This window comes from Corapipo altera, unplaced genomic scaffold (assembly GCF_003945725.1).
Source record: "Corapipo altera isolate COAL_440 unplaced genomic scaffold, ASM394572v1 0, whole genome shotgun sequence".
NCBI classification, from domain to species: domain Eukaryota; kingdom Metazoa; phylum Chordata; class Aves; order Passeriformes; family Pipridae; genus Corapipo; species Corapipo altera.
The window spans coordinates 13811023-13831374 of record NW_020884872.1 but is presented as its reverse complement, the minus strand read 5'-3'; the positions used below and the strand labels follow the sequence as shown (position 1 = coordinate 13831374).

Genomic DNA, 20352 nt, shown 5'->3' with positions numbered 1-20352 from the left:
TTGCTCATGGTTTCCTTTAGCATGAATAATCCTCCTTGTGTCTGTCCAGATATTCGGTGTGAGTCCAGGGATATGAATTATTACATAATCCCTAATGAGCACAATGCTTATATGTATGTAAACATTTTGCTGATTCAAAGGAGGTAGTCCTGTTTGTCACTTAAGGTTTTACTGTATCCTGTATTCTCCTGTATTTGTTCTGAGTAAACGTATATAATGGAGAACTTGTATGCTAAAGAAGAGACAGCAAGAATACTTTGAATATAAAAAAGACTGGCATGCTTTAAGAGAACTTGTTATGAACAAGGATGGTTTTTATTAGGATTGAATGACTGGAGAAGGAGAGAAAGTTCTGAGAGGAAGAGAGTAAATGGGTTCAAGAAGAGTTTAAAGATTTTTCAGATAAATCAAATTTGCAGAAAGGGAGAAGAAAGTAGTTTTTTATTTTCCTGTGTGGCTTGAGCAATAGTAAAACCGCAGACACTTACTGGAGAATTTTGGTTGGAGAACTGCCAGCTGTCTGGTTAGTCTGGCGTCAATCTCTGTCCTCTTTAAACTCCACAGCATACGGCTTGTTGCATAGGATTTACCTTAGAGTGGGGCTGGAATTGCAATCAAGAAGTTTTATTTCTCTTCAGCACTGAGAAAAATTAGACCTATGTCTTGTACTTGGTTTGTTTTTCTATTATGTACCGTAGGGCCACATTGGAGTCTGAATGTCCCTCTTGTTAGTTATAAAAGGACTCGCTTTATATTTAGGATTTCCTTTGCTGTGACACTACAGAGGAACTTGAGGTCTGGCTCCTCTGGTCACCCAGATGGAAGGCCTGGTTGAGGAATGCTTTAGTTTGTGTCTGGCCTATGTACCTGGGTTCCTGCTATGGAAATCAGGATGGTGGGGTGAAATGAGGAGAAACTTGTATGCATCTTGCTCTTCCCTCAGGTGGAGTAAGGCTACAGCAAGAACATATTCAAATCCAAGACATGAGCTGTACTTCCAGTATGCCTATCTCAGGTTCAGCCTTTTAAACCATATAGGTTGGAGCTGACTTCTACCTGATATGATGGGATGAATAAGTATTAATGGTTTAGGTGTACTTTTATATCTTATGAATTAACATGTCTTTCCTTGGTATAATCAGAGCTGAAATTGGTCTAATATGTTCAAAGAAGACATGTACCTCATTAAATTCCCCAGTAATGAGTTAAACTTTAAATGAACTAAGTTTCATTTCTTCCAGTTAAATGTCATTCTCAGAAAGGGAAGTTAATGCCCTAAATTCTTGGAAAACAAGTGGTGAGATATTTCTGCACTGGGATTATGATGGACAGTAATGACGTAAGAGCAGGTCCCTGCAAGATAATCCTTGTTTTGATGGTTTTGTGGTTTTTTTCTCTTTCCCAGATCATGATTCCATATGAAAATCGAACAAGTGAGGTGATGTACAATAAAATGAACATATCGGAGCTTAGTGCCATGATTCCACAGGTTGGTGGGGGATAATTGCAAAATTATTCTTTTAATATCTGACCTATGTAATTAAAATTGCCTTTAGTGTGCAGAGGGGACCCCTGGTGGTCTAGTGGTTAGGATGCAGCACTCTCACCACTGTGGCCCAGGTTCGATTCCCAGTCAGGGAAACTCCCCCGGGCAGATGGAGCTTGTCAGCCCTGTAAGGCCATCCATCTAAGAGAAGGTCACTCTAAACAAACCTGTGTCCTGAGGACCTCACTGCCACTGTCCAAGCTTGCTCAGCCCCAGTAGATGAACCTTAGAATTAAAAGGTAGGCTCAGTTCAGCGCACACTGTGTCTCACCTAAAAAATCCACTGCGCAGGCTCAAAGGGTAAAGACCTTTCCCAAATCTTCGTTCGCAAAGGCTGGCCATACATGCAGTGTGCAGAGAAGCATGTTAAAGGAATATCATTAGGAATGTGTGTGCTCATTTACAACATATGTTCTTTTAAATACTGTTATGACTTTACTGAGGATTGAAAACACATGTAATGACAAAGTGTAATAGTTTCTAAATTTTTAATAAGTAAAGCTTGGAAACCACTAGTTTTAAAGGTGTAACTTAGTTAATAAATCATTTCTCTTCATAATCTGATTTAACCAGCCTTCTCTTTGTCATTGCAGTTTGACTGGCTGGGATACATCAAGAAGGTGATTGACACCAAACTCTATCCTGAGCTTAAAGATATAGGTCCTTCAGAAAATGTGATTGTCCGTGTTCCGCAGTACTTCAAAGATTTATTCAGGATACTAGAAAATGAAAGGAAAAAGTAAGGATCCTATGATGATTTCACCCACACTTATAAGGTTACATGAAATGCTGGGCTTTTCCTGTATTTTTCAGGAGTTTCAGATATTCTTGGAATCAAATCTCTAGTAAAATGGTCTGTTTGGTTTTGTCTGAATGAGGATATAGATATTACCTTGTGTGTAGCAGGAGAATTTGTAGTTTCAACACCTTTCGTCTTCTATGGAAAACTCAGGTTGCAGTAAAGCTGCATTTTCCAGATGCGTTCAGCATCTCCTACTTTTATAGGGTCTTGTATCTTGTGAAATGATTTACATCTGTAGAACATAGTTGTAGAATGCAGATATCTCAGATTAAACATATTAGATGTACTTTGCACGGGGAAGCAAGACAGCTTTGAGCAGTGATGAAAAAGCAACACCCCATTTGAAGCATCATTACTGATGACATCTAAGGGATTTCTGTGATAATTTGTTCTCTGCTGAGGCATGTTGCTGAACTTTTAAAAAAATATTGTTAAGCTGCTGTCTCCAAATATCAATCTTTGCTGATTGTACAATATCACAACTAAAAGTATGCTTCAGAAAAAAAAAACCACCAAAAAACCTTATTCAGAAGAGTTATTCTTATATTGTTGCTCTATGTCTCTAGTGATGGAATGCTTACATCAATTCATGGTACCTGTAAAAATAGCACACACATCAAACAATAAGAAAAATAAAAATTACTGATCTGAGTACAGATCATCAAATATCCTTTCTTTATAAAATTCAGACAAATACCGTTAGTGTGCCACCAATCTTAATCTACTGAAGAAAGTCTTTTAAATTATTTGGGCTGTCTATGCTTTCTATCTCAAAGTTAGTTACACCAGTGGGGATAAAGCAGTGATTTAGAGGATGCACATCTAGCAAGACAGCAGAGAATTAGTTATTCCCAGTATACAGGTAGAGTTACGTGCAAATATATTCTGTAACTATGGAGTAAATACTTGGAGACTTTTTTCCAGTAATTTCTTATTCAGGGAAAATCTGAGTATTCAAGAGAAGTTAAGCCATCCTGTGTGTCATGGCAGAAGGAGGCCGTAGTAATGGCTAGAAATAATGGCAACATCTGTCTTCAGCAAAGCTGGAGACCAACTTTCTGGCCCCACAGGTTGGGAGAAAGGGATTGGGCAAAAGTAATCTCTCATTCCAGTAGATTCCCACTGCATATGTTGTAGCAGATAATGGCTTAGGCATTTTCTGTCCAGTCTTACCTTAAGCAATTTGCATCCTAAAGTGTTAGAAATGGCAAATAGTGCTTAAACTCAACCCAAGCAGGCTTCAAATTCTTGTGTGTAAAATGCATCCCAACAGCCCTTGCGTGATAACAAAGATCATGTTTATCTATTAGGTGATAATGTTCATTACTTCAAATGTCAGAATGTGCTCCAGAAGTAACCTTGTTATCTGGCCTAAGAAAATTAGGAAGTCATCTTAATGTGAACTCCTAAGGATGAGGTCAGGGTGAACTCTGAAAGCTTAACAAGGATATTTTCTTTTAGGTAATCTCATTTGTCATTCTCCATATGATATTTTAAAGGTTAAGTAAATGTAAACACCTATGAATTTTATTTGTTACTGTAAATATCTATACCAATCAAATTCCTAGTAAATCTTTAGATTTGCTTCAGTGTTTAGAATGTGAATTAAATTCTCATCGTTTCAGGAGATGCAGTGTCATTATGAAACACAGGTACTTTCACAAAGTTCATATTCTTTTCAGTTACAAATCTATCCCTAAACTATACTTTTATTCCAATGCCTTGTGTATCCTATTCCCAGATGAGCATCCTACTAGCATGGGTACAATTCAAAATGTCACAAAAAGATGGTTCATGCCCCAGTGATCTGGTAAAGTACTCCATGAAGTTTGTTTCAAGTGGAGGGAAGAATGGAGTGAAAATTGTCTGATTACAGAGGCAATTCTCTGTGTTGGAGGTGTTAAGTCATATGGACTCAAAATCATTGTATTAAAAATTTCTCCCTCAGAGAACCTGCTGAGCAATCTTGAATCATGAAATCATTCATATGGCAATATTATTAGAAGGTAGTACATTGGCACGGTGTAGAGTGAATTTAGTAGAATTTTACTTAACTGCATATAACCAAATTACTGTGTGGAGCTTGAAATTGGTGCAGCAGTGTGGTTCAGGGATCTGTCTGAAGTTCCCAAGCCAGGGTACTGCTGCAACTCCAGTCAAGGAGCATGGCTCTCCATAACAAGCTGCCCAAGAAGCTGAGCAACTAGCCTGCAGGAGTGTTCATCAGCTCTGGGATAGCTATCCTAAGTCATGTCATGTGTTCAGTGCTGAAGTAAGTCACAGTTTCTTCACAAGAAGTCTTCGGGGATTCCTTCAATTTTTTTGGGGTACTGACTAATTTTTAGTGGGGTTTATCTCTGTTACAGGAGGAAGAGGTGTATGTATGTAGCTGTGATATAAATGAGCAACAGCAGAGCTCCGGAACAGCTGTGCCATGTGACGGGGGAGATAGAGCTGTGCTGGCACCAGTTAGGAGCCCCTTATAGTCCTCCCCTGTTATCTGTGTGCTGGTGCTTTATGTGAACCATAAATAGGACACTGTAAATTGCATTCTTTTTGAAGATGTTTGCAGCTGCTGAAAGAAACAGCTTTATCATTCTTACAGATATCGGAATGGATAACTAGTTTCATAGGATCATAGAATGGTTTGGGTTGGAAGGGACCTTACAGATCATCTAGTATCAACCCTCTTACTGAGGACAGGGACACCTTGCACTAGACCAGGTTGCTCAAAACCCCGTTGTTGTGACCCACCCTTAAGGGGAAGGCCAGCCTGGCCTTGAACACATCCAGGAATGGGGTACCCACAACTTCTCTGGACAACTTGTTCAGTGCCTCATCCCCCTCACAGTCAAGAATTTCCTCCTATTATCAGATAAATCTATCCTTTTTCAGTTTTAAGCCTTGCCCCATCACTACATGCCCTTGTGAAAAGTCCCTTTCCAGTTTGCTTGTAGCCCCTTTTTCCTTTGTCTTACCTTACCCTATCTTTGCAGCCTGATACTGTTAATTGACAAGTACTTTAATTCCTATAGCATATGAGGAATTGTCTTTAGAGAGGGGTGGAGGCACTAGATCTCCTTTCTGGTCCAGCCTCTGAATAAAATTAGAGAGAGAAGTTAAAATAATTTAACTTGAACTAGTGCCTCTAGCAATAAGGCAGAAGTTTTTCAGTACTTGTAATTTGATTAGTGACTCAATTCTAAATACAATTTTCAAACAGATCTAAAATTTGTGAAAGGAATCTTTTTCTTAAAATGTCAATTAATTTGCCCATCTATCTCATATTAAATCTGTCCTCTTTAATTGCTACCATGACTGTTGATTAAAATGTTGCAAACTCACAGAATTTTACATGAGTAACCTACTTTATTCCCAGACAGGACATAGAGTACTTTAGTAAATATTCATAAGCACTGTTACAAATTTAACTGTCCCAACAAACAAGTTCCCTACCACTTCCTTTGGGAGTGTGTGTCACAATAATGGTCATATTGGTTAAGACTGAGCCTACACTTTCTGTAACAGCCATTTGGAAGTTAAAATAGAGGGCTATGTACTCTTCTGAAAGGTTATAACAACAAATGCTCTGGTCTCATTGAAAGAGCAGAGAGGATTTTTATGTTTTATTTTTGTGTTGGATTTTGCTCCATATGTAAAGGTTAACTTATCTGATCCTCAGTGAACTTATTTGTGAAACTGGGATGGAAATCACCCAAAGATAAGCACAGAAAGCATTTTGTAAACAAAATGTGTCAGTTCTTAAACCAACTGAAGATGAACATGATTTGAAATTTTACAGTCAGCCTAAAAGGTAAACTAATCATCCCCAAAATTCATAAACAAATTCAGATAAATTTTATATAGTTCTAAAAAACAAACTAAAGAACACTACCCCTCAGACATGTAACAACAACAAACCCCCTCAACCTTTCCCCCTGTTGCCCACCCACACAGCAAATAAACATAACTCTGCACTTTGAAGTGAAACCTTCCTGTTTTATGCATTGTATGAATCAGTGGATCCTAGTGTGATTACATTCAGGAATTATTAGTCTCATCAGACAGCTTGGCTTTAGGATGTGTCAGCCTTTTCCTTCTCAAGTTAAAACAAACCTCAATTAATTGTGAGATATTTACTGCAACTGTCAGCTGCTTTCATTACTTATGTCTGGCACAAACATTTCTGAATTCTTGTTGATATTTTTGTCTTTCAATAAGTCACCTTTTTGAGACTCATCCTTTACAAATTTCAGTCTTTCATTCACTACCAATCTGGGAGAGGTTCCCCAACTCAAATGTAAGGACAAACATCACTATATGAGAACAAGAAGCACATAGAAGAGAGAATTGATTTTTTGGTTGCAATTAAGCACCAAATTGTAATACATAATTGTCTATGATAGTGATCTGTTTAGATGAGTTTTTTTACCTAAGACTTTTGATAAAAATTAAATCTTTAAACCTTTTAATCTGTAGGACTTGCATATATCCTGTTTCAGATACACACAGTAGTTGATGCAGGAGCATGGATGCTCTTCACAGCTCTGTTGAAGTATCTGAGGCAGATAGTTGTGAGGTTTATAGAGTTTGAGTAATTTACAAAAAAAATGAGAGCTGAGTGTTTTTAGGGTGCTTCACTTGCCATTGAGTGAGAAAATTCCACATTGTCACAAATTTGTTAAGGGGAAATTCTGTACTTTCTGGTATTTCACAGTTTGAAATGAATTTTTAATGACCCAAAGCATTATCTCAAAATGGTTTGATCGTCTAAGCAGAGCTAACTATTTTGGCTTTTGCAACATGTACTGTCTTATAAATGTACATTATTCATGCTAAAAAGCTTTTTCAGATCTGTTTTATGATTATTGTGGGCATTTAGGTGCACTATATGATATATCTGTATACTAAAAGAGGGAATATGCCCATAGTGAGAAATGCAATAACGCATCTTGAGCTGAAGGCTTTGTGTGGGTGGACTGGAGCTTGGTTAGAGGGAGAACTGAAGTTATGTCTCAGGAAAACACAACATGCCCACGAAGTGTGTTTATTATGTCATGTTATGATTCAGAGGAGGGAAACGTATGGGATGTGTCTGTGAATGAAGCTAATGGAGTGACAGTGTAGCAACAGCTACATTGCCCCACACCTCTGGCAATGAGAGATTGCAGAAATGGGATTTTTAGAGGTGGGGGTGTTGTTCAGACGGTCCATAACAGCATCTTTGGTTGCAAAGAAGCAATTTTCCTATCTATGGAAAAGTCTATGGCCTACCCAAAATGTTATGTATATCCCAGTGTAGAGCAAATGATGTTTGGATATCCATAGCTTTAAAACAATGACTATCCTTGAAAAAACATGTTATGTAAAAGAGAAGATGAGAATAATATGTGTAGGCCATTACTGGATTTGTTTCGAGACTGTTTAGAGTTGAATTGCATATTTCAGAATGCACCTTTACCTCATACAGCCACTGCTGAACAGGGGAAGAGATAAGTCTAGACTAGATAAATCCTCCAGTCAGGTGCTTGAAGTTTTAGAGAAGGGCATGGATGTCAGGTCTCCTGGGAATTTTAAACAAGCTCTTCCTGGCTCTCTCGGCCTCAATTCTTAGGAGATTTTTGTTACTGAGACTTCTCTTTCTTGGTATTTCAATTATCTATCTGACAAAATAAGAGTGGTAATACTTTAATAACTCTGAGAGGAGTGGAAATTTTAAAGCATATTGATAACTTCTAATGAAAGATACAAATATGAGATAATGATAATGTATCTGGGATGGACTGTTATCTACTCTGTTACCATTTATGTGCCCTACTAATGAGGAGAGATAACATTCACTTTGATCTACAAAAGAAAAATCATTTATCTGTGGATAGAACTTTTATGCAACTATTATTATAACACAGTTCTTGTCACTTCTAAGGAAAATGAAAGCTGCCTTTTGGAAAAGACTACCTAAAAATGACATAAAAGGTGATAGACTTGTTATAAATAACCCCTAGAACATGGTTATCATGGTGAAATTACATAATAACTGGTTGCAATCATACAGATTCTCCTGTGTAATTGGGCTTTATCGATTTGGTCATCAATCACTAACTTCCAAGGTGAAATTTCCACCACTGAGGTGAAATGTTTGTAGAGATATTTCTCTGAGTGCTATGTGGTATATCATATGTGTTTAGATGTCTGATAAAAATATTTTTGATTTAACAGGACTCTTGCCAACTACCTGGTGTGGAGGATGGTTTATTCAAGGTTATTTAATCTCAGCAGACGTTTCCAGTATCGGTGGCTAGAATTTTCTCGGGTAAGTTAATGCATTCATAGCATTTAAAATGGTATTAGTGTTGACACTATTGGTTACCCTTATACTTGCTTATATTTTTGTAAAACACAAAATGTTTTCTATGCTGGATGAAGTTCTCAAATTTACTTTTTTTTGTTGAAGACTAACTCTGAAACAATTGACATACGTATTTTTGTATATGACACTAAAAGAAATGTCTTTTAGAGTAAGTGAAACAACTTTTGGGACCTACTCTTAAAAAATCTTAGTCTTCTTTTGCAGAAACTTGAAAGCTGGAACATTTTTGACTTAGGTCATGTGGGCTGTGACCTATGCTATTCCTGCAGGCCAAAACCATTTGGCCAAAACCTTAACTTTTTGATAAACTTACTGTTTGTCCATGTGTGAATATAGCTGTGGTAAAACAGAAATCTTAAGATTTCAGGTCATTTTTAAGCTTGCTCAAACCTCTCTCATGCTCTAATACCAACTTTACATGAGCTCTAGCACATCCATACATGAGCAATTTCCACAAAGAAGGTGATCAGTTGTCTTCCAGCTTGGGGATGAGGAAGAACCAGAAGACTGCCACAAGCTATGAGAGCAGAACTAATTATCTATTAAGTAATATGGGCATTTATGTAAAACACGTGTATTTGCCTGAGTGAACCCTGAATAGAAAGCCACTTTGGTAATCCTGTGGGCAGTGTGAGGGTTCTTTAAGTAAACTAAAAATGAAACTGAAACGGATTGGTACTTTGTCTCGTTTCCAAGCCACTTTAGATGGTGAACTCTGTTTGCTATTATGAAAATTAGCTGTTTGGTGACATCATGATAATAGGAGGCTGGCGTGATGCTGGCAGTGATGTGGTACAGGAGGTGTGGGTGTTCTGTCCTCCCTGGTGAGGCATGAAAGTGACTAATTGAAGCACCTGTAATGTCTTTCCTTGGATAGTACTGGAATTGTTCTGAGCTGATCACATACCTAAAAATAAACTCCAAGAGATTTCTGATAGAAATTGCACAGGAAAGGCAGTCCCTTATACTTCTGAAATCATATTCAAATCAGTCTTGTTAAAGGTGCTGTTTCCTTCATGTAAAATGAAACTGGCTGTCAGAACCACAGTGACATGTTTGTAAGTGTGTCCCCTCCTGGGACATTCCTTGCTAGTCAGGTAAGATAGATTGATGCTGGCCATCAGCCAGTCTGCAGCATAATACTGAGTTACATTGAATTATATAATGGCCAGAAAAATTCCTGAAAGGAAATGTTAAGCTTTGAACACTGTGCATTTTAATATGGTGACTAGGAACTGTCACTTCTCTGGGTATTTTCTCCAGAAGTTTAGGGAGAAATTTAATTCAAGTTGATTCAGTGGTTATTAATAGTCTCATCAAGGCTGTCACAGAATCATAGAATGGGTAAGGTTGGAAAGGACCACAGCTGGTCATCTGGTTCAATCTCCCTGCTTAAGCAGGGCCATCCTATATAACACATGGTAGAGGATTGCATCCAGACACTTCTTGAATATCTCTAGTGAGGAAGACTCCACAATCTCTCTGGGCAACCTGTTCCAGTGCATGGTCACCCACACAGTAAAGAAGTTCTTCCTCATATTCAGGTGGAACTTTCAGTGTATCAGTTTCTGCCTGTTACCTCTTGTCCTATTTCTTAACACCTCCAAGAAGAGCCTGACTGCACCCTCTTAACACCCTCCCTTCAGATACTTACAGATACTGATGAGGTCCCCTCAGTCATTTCTTCTTGAGGCTGAGCAGGCCCAGCTGCCTCAGCCTTTCTTCATAAGAGAGATGTTCTATTCCCTTATTCATTTTTGTCTCCCTCCACTAGACCTGCTCCAGGCGCTCCTCTTGTACTGAGGATCCCAGAACTGGACAAAGCGCTCCAGGTGTGGCCTCACGAGGGCTGAGCAGAGGGGCAGGATCACCTCCCTCAGCCTGCTGGCACTGCTCTTCCTAATGCAGCCCAGGATACCTTTGGCCTTCTGGTGCACAAGGGCACTGCTGGCTCATGGACAGGTTGTTGTCCCCCAGGATGCCCAGGTCTTTCTCCACAGAGAATGCTGCTTTCCAGCAGGTCAGCTCCCAGCAGGTTATTCTTCCCCAGGTGCAGTACTCTGCATTTACCCTTGAATTTCAAACTGTTCTTTGCCCATTTCTCCAGCCTGTCAAGGCTCTTCTGAAGGGCTGCACAGCCCTCTGGGGTATTGGCCACTCCTCCCAGCTCTGTGTCATCAGTGAACTTGATGAGGAGGCATCTGCCCCTTCATCCAAGTCATTGATGAATAAATTAAACAATTCTGACCACATAAATGGTTGTGAAAGTTTACAGCACCCTAAGGGCAGTGAGTCAGCAGCTCATTCCCATTATCTCCCCCTGGGACCTGGAGATGGAGATTTTGTTAAGTACAGTAAACAGCAGTAGCTAATAGTTAATAGCTAAATTTAAGTGGAGTAAACAGCTCAGTGGAACAGACTTCACAGGTCAGCAGAAATAACATGAGAAATGGAGTCCAAGGCAAAGGCCTTGTTGAATAGATTTGTCCAGTCAGAGTATGGAAAACTAAAGTCACTTTAGGATCATAAGAAGGACCCACCAACCTCTTGCCAGTTAAGTGAATGAAAGATTGAATGGCTATTGAAAAGACATGACCATGAGATGAATCAGTGACCCTTAAAGGAAAGGATATATTTTATACATGCATTGTTTCATTAATTCAGTCAGCCACACCTATCATAAGCATAATATTTTTTTTCACCAGGTTTTAGTTTTCTATTAGTGGCTTTTACAACTTATATGTAGAAATTATGGCATCAAGACCTTAAAATCTTTGCAAAGAGAGGGAAAAGACACGATGAAACTTCAAAAAAGCTTCGGATTGAGAAATTGGACAAACCTGCTGACTCCAGAGAAAGTGCTTTGAGAACCACGTCAGCAACTATCAGCAGCTCCTCTACAGTGGTGCTTTGAGACCTAGTAAATGTGCAGAGGCACCTGGGGAAGAGATTGGTTAATTGTGTTGTGAAGCATTGAATTGACTGGGAGGGCTTGAAACCTGCTATTTATAGTCACTGTTACTACCTGGAGTACTGTGTTTTAGAGTGGTACATTAATATTAGGAGGACCATTTGAGGGAGTTCTTGTTGGCTGTTGTAACATAAATACCAATAAACCAGCTGTGAGATATAATCTATTCCTCTCAGCTCTATTTTTATTGGTCTCACAGCCTGTGCTGCCTTTATGTCCTCTTTACAGTCAAGCCTCCCTCAAAATGATGATAATTATCATGTTGTAATAATAGTATGTCACAGTCTAAAAGCCAGCTCTGTCTCCTGGCTCTTTCAATGGCTGCTTTTGAAAGGAATTTCAAGCTCTGATGACTAATGCCATAATTCCCCTTCTTCCCCCTGCATCAGGAAAAAGCTCCATTGTGGGTTTACTGTGACCCCAGAAGGAAATTTTCTTCTCTCTTTTTTTCTTATATGTTTTTCAAGTGTTGTGCTATTTATGAAGGTTGAAGAATTTGGAAAAGGAGTTGATTTTCAAATTTGGCTCTGTTTAGAAAATAATATCATGTTATATATTGATTTGGCTAATATGTTTTTTTATAGAAGCAGTGTACTCTCTGTCATTGAAAATCTATTACTTCACATACACTATTAATAAAAATCATTTGAAAATGCAATGCACTAGTGTATTTAAGTGAGTCATTGATTAAGTTTAATTACAGACAATATGATAGGGAAAATCAATCTCTGAACAACCAAAATATCTCACCTTCAGTGGCCGAGGGTTAAGCTGCTTTGGAATTTTCCAATGAAATCTTTTCCTGTTGAAAAAAAAAACCAAACAAATCTAAACCCTTCAGTTTTGCTGGATATCTAATCTTGTGCTCGAAGGAGGAGAATAATGGGGAAAAAAAGAGGCTCAGAAACTGCAAAATAAGTGCTTAAGAGGCTTGTATAATCTGTGAGAGGCCAAAATTCATATCCTACGTGATCTGGTCTGATGTTGACTATACTCTCCTTTTACACAGCTGACAGGTGTTTACTACTAGACTGGAATTTTGCTTGTTCTCTGTGGAAAAGTATAAGTTCCTTAAGTGGAAAGGGAACACTTTGAACCTTGAAAATAACAAAAATTTCTTAAATCAATGCTGCTTATTGCTTACATGACCCATGTTGTATTTTGTTGTGTGTAGGGTTTTTTACAGGATCTACCTTGACAAACAAATGTAATGTAACTGAGTAAGCATCCACAGCAACAACATTCTTCCTGTGAGAAACAGAAACCAAGACAGCAAATGTTCTTGAGTTCTATTTTGCTTTGTTCATTGGTGTGCTGACCATTCTTGACTATGCCTCTTTTGAAGCTCATGTGTGGTGGTATAGGGACATCATCAGACCTGAAAGTGTGTGTTTAATGACCATTCCTTTAGTAAAATATGCAGGCTGTTCTACCCACATTTTTCTACTACGATATGGAATGATGTTTAATTTTTTTGGGGGGAGGGACAGACATATATTCAGTGTTCTTGATGGCTCAAACCTCCTTTTTTCCTGTAAATACTCTGTTTGGGAAAGGAACTGAAAACAACTATTTTACATGAATTATGGTGAAAGCATTTGGACAGGTAAATGACATGTACCTACTGATGCTAGACATCATTAGTTCAAGGCAGTGAGGGCTCTGAAAGAGGTGTTTCATAAGGACTAACCTAATTTTCATGAGGACAATCTCCTTAGGCTTCTCACCTAGGCAGTGAAGAGAGAACCTTTTCCAGGAGATACAGCAGGGATTTTCTATAGGAAAGTGTCTCTCTACTTGACACAGAAAGAATACCAAGATTAGTCTAAATTTAGCACTTGGGAATGTCTTCCTATAACTAACCCTCTAAGTCTAGCCTCTCTAAGTCATTACCATTGTACCGTTCCTAAGTTTAAAATCTTACAGCTGTTTTGGGGTGTTCAAAAGATTTGCCATACCACTTGATGAAAGTAGAAATAACTGTAATGTATCATTGTTTTTCCTTTTGGTAGCTATTTGACAAATATGCTTTAGACTATACTGTATGTGAGTGCAGACTTCTTAAACTGTATGATGTTATGGCCCCTGCCAACAGGTGATCCATGGAACCACAACTTTGCTGCCTCAGTGGGATAAATGTGTGGACCTTGTTGAAAATGCACTCCCCTACGTTGTGGGTAAGATGTTTGTGAATGCCCATTTTCAAGAAGACAAGAAAGAGATGGTGAGTCCTCTGCAACATCTGTCTAGAAACTTTCGATTAGTGGCTTCCTCCTCACAAATTGCCTCTGATGTTAGATCAAAGCTTAAAAAGAGATAAGATTCCTAAAAATGCTTTGATTGAATTAAAAAACAAAAAAAAGAAGGAGAAGGAGAAAATGAGAAAGTGGAACAAATTTGATGAAATGTTAACTTTTTGCCCATGTGGGTACTGTCCATTCTTTCCATCTGCATCCCTTCAGACAAATACGTAGCCACATCAAAACCAGGCTGAACACTGTTAAATGGTGTAAATGACAGCCAGGCTGTTCAGGAATGGAGTGAGGAGCATTGATGAAAAATGGTTTAGTATAGCTAGAGTAACTCATTATGGTAAAGCTTTTACTGACTAATTAAAAAACTGGTCAAGATTGCTCTGCTTCAGGGCTACTCTTTGAAAGCTGTGACTGTGCTACACCTGTAATCTAAGCAAGAAACATGTAAATGATGTCTGGCCCAATTAAGGGAAGCTTAAAGCCACATGGTGAGAGTGAATCAAATCTGTTTCACTGAACTCCACACTGTTGAGTCCAGAGGATTGTTCGTCTTCATTCTAAACTTCAAAGATAGCTCCTTTATCCCTTCTTTTAATAATACATTCAAATTAATTACCCTTCACAATAGTTTCTGACTGATTTTCAGTTCATGTTTTTCTTATGAGGTTTTCCAATATTTGCTTTTACTGCCATTGATTTTCCAACAATAATCAGTTTTAATTTAACTAATTTAGTCATTGAACTTAGCTCTCCGTGCAGGAGAGGCAAAACCATTTAGGAAACATGTAAAATAGCATCATGTGCTGGGAGCAACAGCTCTGTGCTAGCCCCACACTGCCCTGGCTAAGTAGCCTAAGTTTGTCTGTTTGACTTTATCTACTTTGGCTGCTTTGTCAGGGAAGGATTCCATTTTAGACAGCACACACTTGTTTGGCTTGTCCAAATCTTTGTCGTCTGTTTTCCTCTCAGGTTCTGCATTTCTTTTGCTACTTGCCTTCAGCTGGAGCTTCCTCTCTGAGATCCAGCTTTTCAATCTTCTGCTTCTTGATAGCTTGTAATGTGCTATTTGGCCATTTCATGGCAAAAATATGTCAGGAATATACAGTACGATATCTGCACAGGATAAGTGGGAAGAGTTGGAGTGTAAGAAATGTACACTTTATGGAGGGAGTGGAAACTTTTTCATCTTTGTATATGTGAGGTAAAATTCTGAGAAGCAGATAGAGAAGAGAATGGTTTTCTGTTGAAACGTGACCTAATTGGAATGCTTCTTAGCATGTATATTCCTTTTCGACCAAAGCTTTGAAAAATTATCAAGTCTAAGTTCACAGTAGCATCCACAGAGAGAAGTGCATATAAAATTAATAGTGTAGGTCACAACATTCAGCCTTAAAGTGAACTGCCCATGGAGATAAAATTAGATACAGGTGAAATTTGTTGCATTCCATTTAGAAGTGTGCTTTTCAAGTTAATAGTTTGTGGTGTTATCATTTTCATTTCACTGGTTTTCAGTTCTATTTCTCTTTCTTAAGGAAGCATGTGAGTAAAGCACTCTTATTTGTATAGGTTTTCTTTCTTCTTTTTTTTTTTCTTTTTTTTTTTTTTCTGGTTCATGGCATATATGGCATATATCTGTCTGTGATAAGCAAATCCTCAGTTATGGATAATATGGATCCTTTTCCCCCCATGTTTTGTGATTAATGTTTCATACCTTAGATACTTCTCTCCTTTTATCAAGAAAGACATTATTTGTGTCTAAATATAGCACTGTTTCTAACTCAGAATGCCTGCAGTGTTTCTTACAGATACGCCTGAGCAGTTTCAGTAATAACTTTGATAGCAGGAATAGGTTTCTCCCCCTGCCCCCTGCAGCTACAGCTGCTGCATAAAGCCTAAGTATACACTAGTGCCCAGCTGCAGAGTTTGAGTTTGAACTTGTAAGCTCCAAATACAGAGAGTTCACCTCATTAGTGCACTAAGTTAATTGAGTCAGTGCTCTGTCATCAATATCTTCAAGTTGCCCTATTCCCTGGGATGCAGTTTACTGTGAATGTTGACTCTTTAGTCATATTTAATGCTAGACCTGCTCCAGTTATACCATATTGCCACTAAACATAAGAAAATGTTTTTTTGAAAAGGGTAGGAAAAAATGAATAATCAAAGGAATTTTACTGTGTTTTGTCTGACTGCACCACAGATAAAGGACAGTTCCAGATTAAAATACACATCTGATACATAAATGACAATTTAGCTAAAGGTAATGTTACTTTCCAGGGTTTAGTCCCTGCTTTTAATGACATTTCTGAACTACTAGATTTATAGAATAAAATTATATAAATCTCTGCTACTTTCATTATTTTTAAATGTAACAGAACTGGTAACACAAAACTCCAATAAGTCTTCATCTAATGGTTATCTGTCATATCTTATGCTATTGCAGCTCTGGTTTGATTTGTGCTAAAGGACTCAGGCAACAGCTTGATCCCCCTAACTGCCTCACTCTCATGGTATTCTCAGTGGCTGTCTGTCATGAGGGTCATCTGTTGATATAAATAGAGGCAGCTGGTTGTGTACACCTTTCTGGACTTCCAGACTGATGCATAGGCATGAGGGCTTTTTATACTCATATAATTCATCTCTTAGCCATTACAATTATTGTTTTCTGTCATTTCAAGGTTTTCTTAGTGTGTGTTCTCATTAAACAGTTCTATTATTATTTCTTTTACTTGCTTATGACATGTTTGTGGCTTTGTAGAGTTGTCTGAAGAAGCAGCCAAGCTAAAATAGTTGCAGGTTTTCCTAGCTTTGCACAGATGTAAGCTGTCACTGGTGGTTCAAGACCACAGAAGCAGTTAAGGCTACTCAGTGTTGGGAGCCAGGGCTTCTATCCCTGCAGTAAGTTAATGGTAGGAATACTTCACAAATACAGCTAAATAGAGGCTAAATATTTGGATACTTCTTTGCATTTGGATCATGGCACTGTCAGTCCAAATTCAGTTCTTTGGCAGTATTTATAAGGCATTTCTTAGTCTGACATAAACCAAACAAGGCTACAGATGTTCTCTCTGCGGAAAAGGCTTTATTTGTGCAAATACCTTGCAGCTGGCTCCTTCTGCATGGGCCAGTGATCTAGAACCTAAGGGTCAGAAATCTCCCCCAATGACTACAAATCTCTCAGTATTTTTAATGATTTCAAGATGGATATTCTCACAAATGTGACATGAAAGGATCAGCAATGAACTAGTTGTGTGGTACTCCTTAAGGGAAAGAACACGGAAAAAAACCTTAATTTCAGAAGAAGTGTCTGAGAACTGGAGAAAACAGAAATTAGGCTTCAAGAAAGGACAGCAGATACCATCTGATTTGAAATCATTTGTGATCTAACCAAATCTATTGCTCCTATGTACACCAAATCTTTTCTTATAATGATTCTGACATGACGTATTTTATTGGAGAGGGATTTATTAAATGTTTTGCAGATGGAGGAGTTGACAGAAGGAATTCGCTGGGCTTTTATTGACATGTTGGAAAAAGAAAATGACTGGATGGACTCTGAAACAAAAAGAAAAGCTCATGAGAAGGTAACAAATATAAATGTTGAATGAGTAAAATCCAGTTACGGTAAAGATCTGACTTGAGCTACAACAGAATGCCATGGACTGTACTTGCAGTTCCAGTTAATTACTCATCATTTTGTTTGTGAAGGCACGTGTGCCACATTTGTTTTGCTAGAAGCTGAGCTATCTGAGCTCCTACTTCTCTGAAGATGTTTTTTTTCCTACCTTGTTCTTCTTTCCTTGCCTCCATTTTTCCCCATCTAGCTCTGGCTGATGCAGACTCTGAGCTTGTTTCAGATTTACCTGTACGGTGGCTTTTCTTGACAAGGTCTTCATCTTGAGTGGGATATCAGGGACACACCAATCTACAAACAGAAAACAGTGTCTAAAACATCTGGGACAGCTGAGGGTGTTTGCTGTGGAGACAGAGGATCCAGCCTATACGGGGATATGAGAATAGTCCAGGTTTCATACTTTCTCCAGTGCCTACCTTGAAAGCCATCTTTTAAGAGTGTAATGGCCATCACAGCTAAACATCCATTTCCCAATAGAATAATGCCAGTTACGAAGTGCTATGATCAAGGATGGCATTACTTGTCCCCATTGCTTTCAGATAGGGGAACAACAGAATGCAGGAGGTAAAGGTGAAGGCCGAAGGATATATTCAGAGCTTCCTTTTCACTCTCTTCCCACATTTACAGCACGTGATGTGTGGAAAAAAAAGTTGTCCAAAAGCAGAGCTCTGTCCCCAGAGCAGCAACTGGAAGAAGAATATAAAAAGCCAAGTGGAGGGCATTGTGTAAGTCTGTGTCCTTGTTTGTTGAGGCAATGGAATATCAGTGAATTAGTAAGAGCCCTCTGAAAAAATTGACATACAAGGGCAGCTGAACTGTTCCTGCTTACTGTGTTTGAATGAAAGTAGCAGTGTTTTGATTAAAAAGCAAACATAGCCTTCAAAGCTTTTTAGTAATCCTAAAGAAAAGGTTGTTGAGACATTTTATCATTGGAAAGATTTAGATTTCATATACAGCCATTTACATTTTATACAGCAGTCCTCTTCATATATGTGCAAATGAAATAGAGCTGCATAAATGCACCAATAAACTCTATACCAAGAGAATAATAGTAAAATGCCATTTATTTCCTGCTATCCTGGTGGTAAATGGACTGCAGTTATTACTTCTTACTGGCTGTTATGCTTGGTTTTTTTACTAGAAATACCCTTAGAAATATAATGATCTGTAATTTAGATATTTGTTAAAATTGGTGCAAAATAAGAGCGGGAAGATTTTCTAATAATTTCCCTGATAAGGATATTTCTATATAACAATCTGCTTAATGATTTTGTTCAACATTTGCTACCTGCCTTTCATTAGGGAAACAACACAAATATTGCCACAAACTAATGAATTCCCTGAAAAACTCTCCCTTTCCCATTTTAAGGAGGGTTTTCATCAGAAGGTAGGTTAGGTTTTGGGTCAGTAGAGATGCCTGTTTCCCTCTGCTGACACACATTTTGGAAGCTTATGGTACTTTACGCCCAATTTAGGCATCTCCCTGAAGTTTCTGAAGTTAGTGGGGTGAGTCTGGGCTGAATAATGTAGGACAAACTAAATTCAAGAAGTGCAGCAAAAATAATACTATGAGCCATACTACTAGCAAATGAATAGCAAATGCTTTAAATCCATTCTCACTGACTTGAACAACCATTTTATAGTTTAATGACCTAGGAACCAGGTCAAGCTTGTAAGATACAAGTATTATGTAAGGTCTTAGATGTTGCAGCAACAATTATGTGGTAGCATGTACAACTATAAGTTTGATTTCAGATTCACAGAAACAGCTACTTGTCTGGAAGAAAAGAGTCTAGAGAGACATTTTGGTAGATTTCCAGACATGGAGTGTGTGCATATTTATTAAATATTATTTATTGCTAATGATAGATACTGGAACACTTGGATGAGCATGTTTCTAATTCAAGAAATAGATTACTACATGTATGGTCACATAATTCACTGGGGAACTCTAAAGTTTATAGTACAACAGACACTTCAAAATCTGTTACATTGTTCTAATTAAATCTCATGAGCCCAGCACTTTATGCTTACTTTTTTATTATTTAAGCTTTAATAAAGCAGCACAGACAACATGAATTCTGTGGCAGAGATTGGTTGGCTAAAAAACCCCCCAGTATTACTTTATTATATAGATCTGTAAAAGTGATGTTTCTTTATTGATGTCATCCATATGCTGGATTCTGCACCAAGTACTGAGTAACAGCAGGCACCAAGTGTAAGTTGGGAGGGGAGAGGCTGGAGAGCAGACCTGCAGAAAGGAGTCTTGTGGTGCTGGTCAGCAGCAGGCTCAGTGTGAGTCAGCAGTGTGTGCCCTGGCAGTCAATAGGGCAAACCCCATCCTGAGGTGCATCAAACACAGCACGACCAGAGGGGACCATCCCACTGTGTTCAGCATTGGTGCAGCCTCACCTGGGGTACTGTGTGTGGTTCTGGGCCCTCCCACTTAAGAAGAATCTAAAGGTCCTTGAATGCATCCAGGGGAGGCCAACAAGACTGGTGAAAGAGCTGGAAGGAATGTCCTGTGAGGAACAGCTAGGGAGTTTGGGGTGTTCTGGTTTGGAGAGAAGGAGGCTGAGACACCACCTCATTGGTCTTTACAGCTTCCTGAGATGGGGAAGTGGAGAGGGAGGTGCTGATGTCATCTTCTTGCGATCCGGTGACAAAATGTGTGGGAACAGTTCAGAGTTGCATTATCAGGAGAAGTGTAGACTGGTCATTAGGAAGCATTTCTTTACCTAGAGAGTGGTCGAAAACTGGAACAGGTTTCTTGGAGA

The 20352-nt window shown here is 38.5% G+C and overlaps 1 protein-coding gene across 1 annotated transcript in view; it reads left to right on the top strand.

The window, feature by feature from the left end:
• Positions 1 to 20352, top strand: part of PHEX (phosphate regulating endopeptidase homolog X-linked) — a 97068-nt gene that overhangs the window by 31430 nt on the left and 45286 nt on the right. Inside the window, exons 8-12 of the mRNA XM_027645828.1 lie at positions 1406 to 1489; positions 2140 to 2285; positions 8568 to 8661; positions 13785 to 13913; positions 17424 to 17525. Of these exons, the coding sequence (XP_027501629.1) occupies positions 1406 to 1489; positions 2140 to 2285; positions 8568 to 8661; positions 13785 to 13913; positions 17424 to 17525 (555 nt within the window). The remainder of the gene's footprint in view (positions 1 to 1405; positions 1490 to 2139; positions 2286 to 8567; positions 8662 to 13784; positions 13914 to 17423; positions 17526 to 20352) is intronic.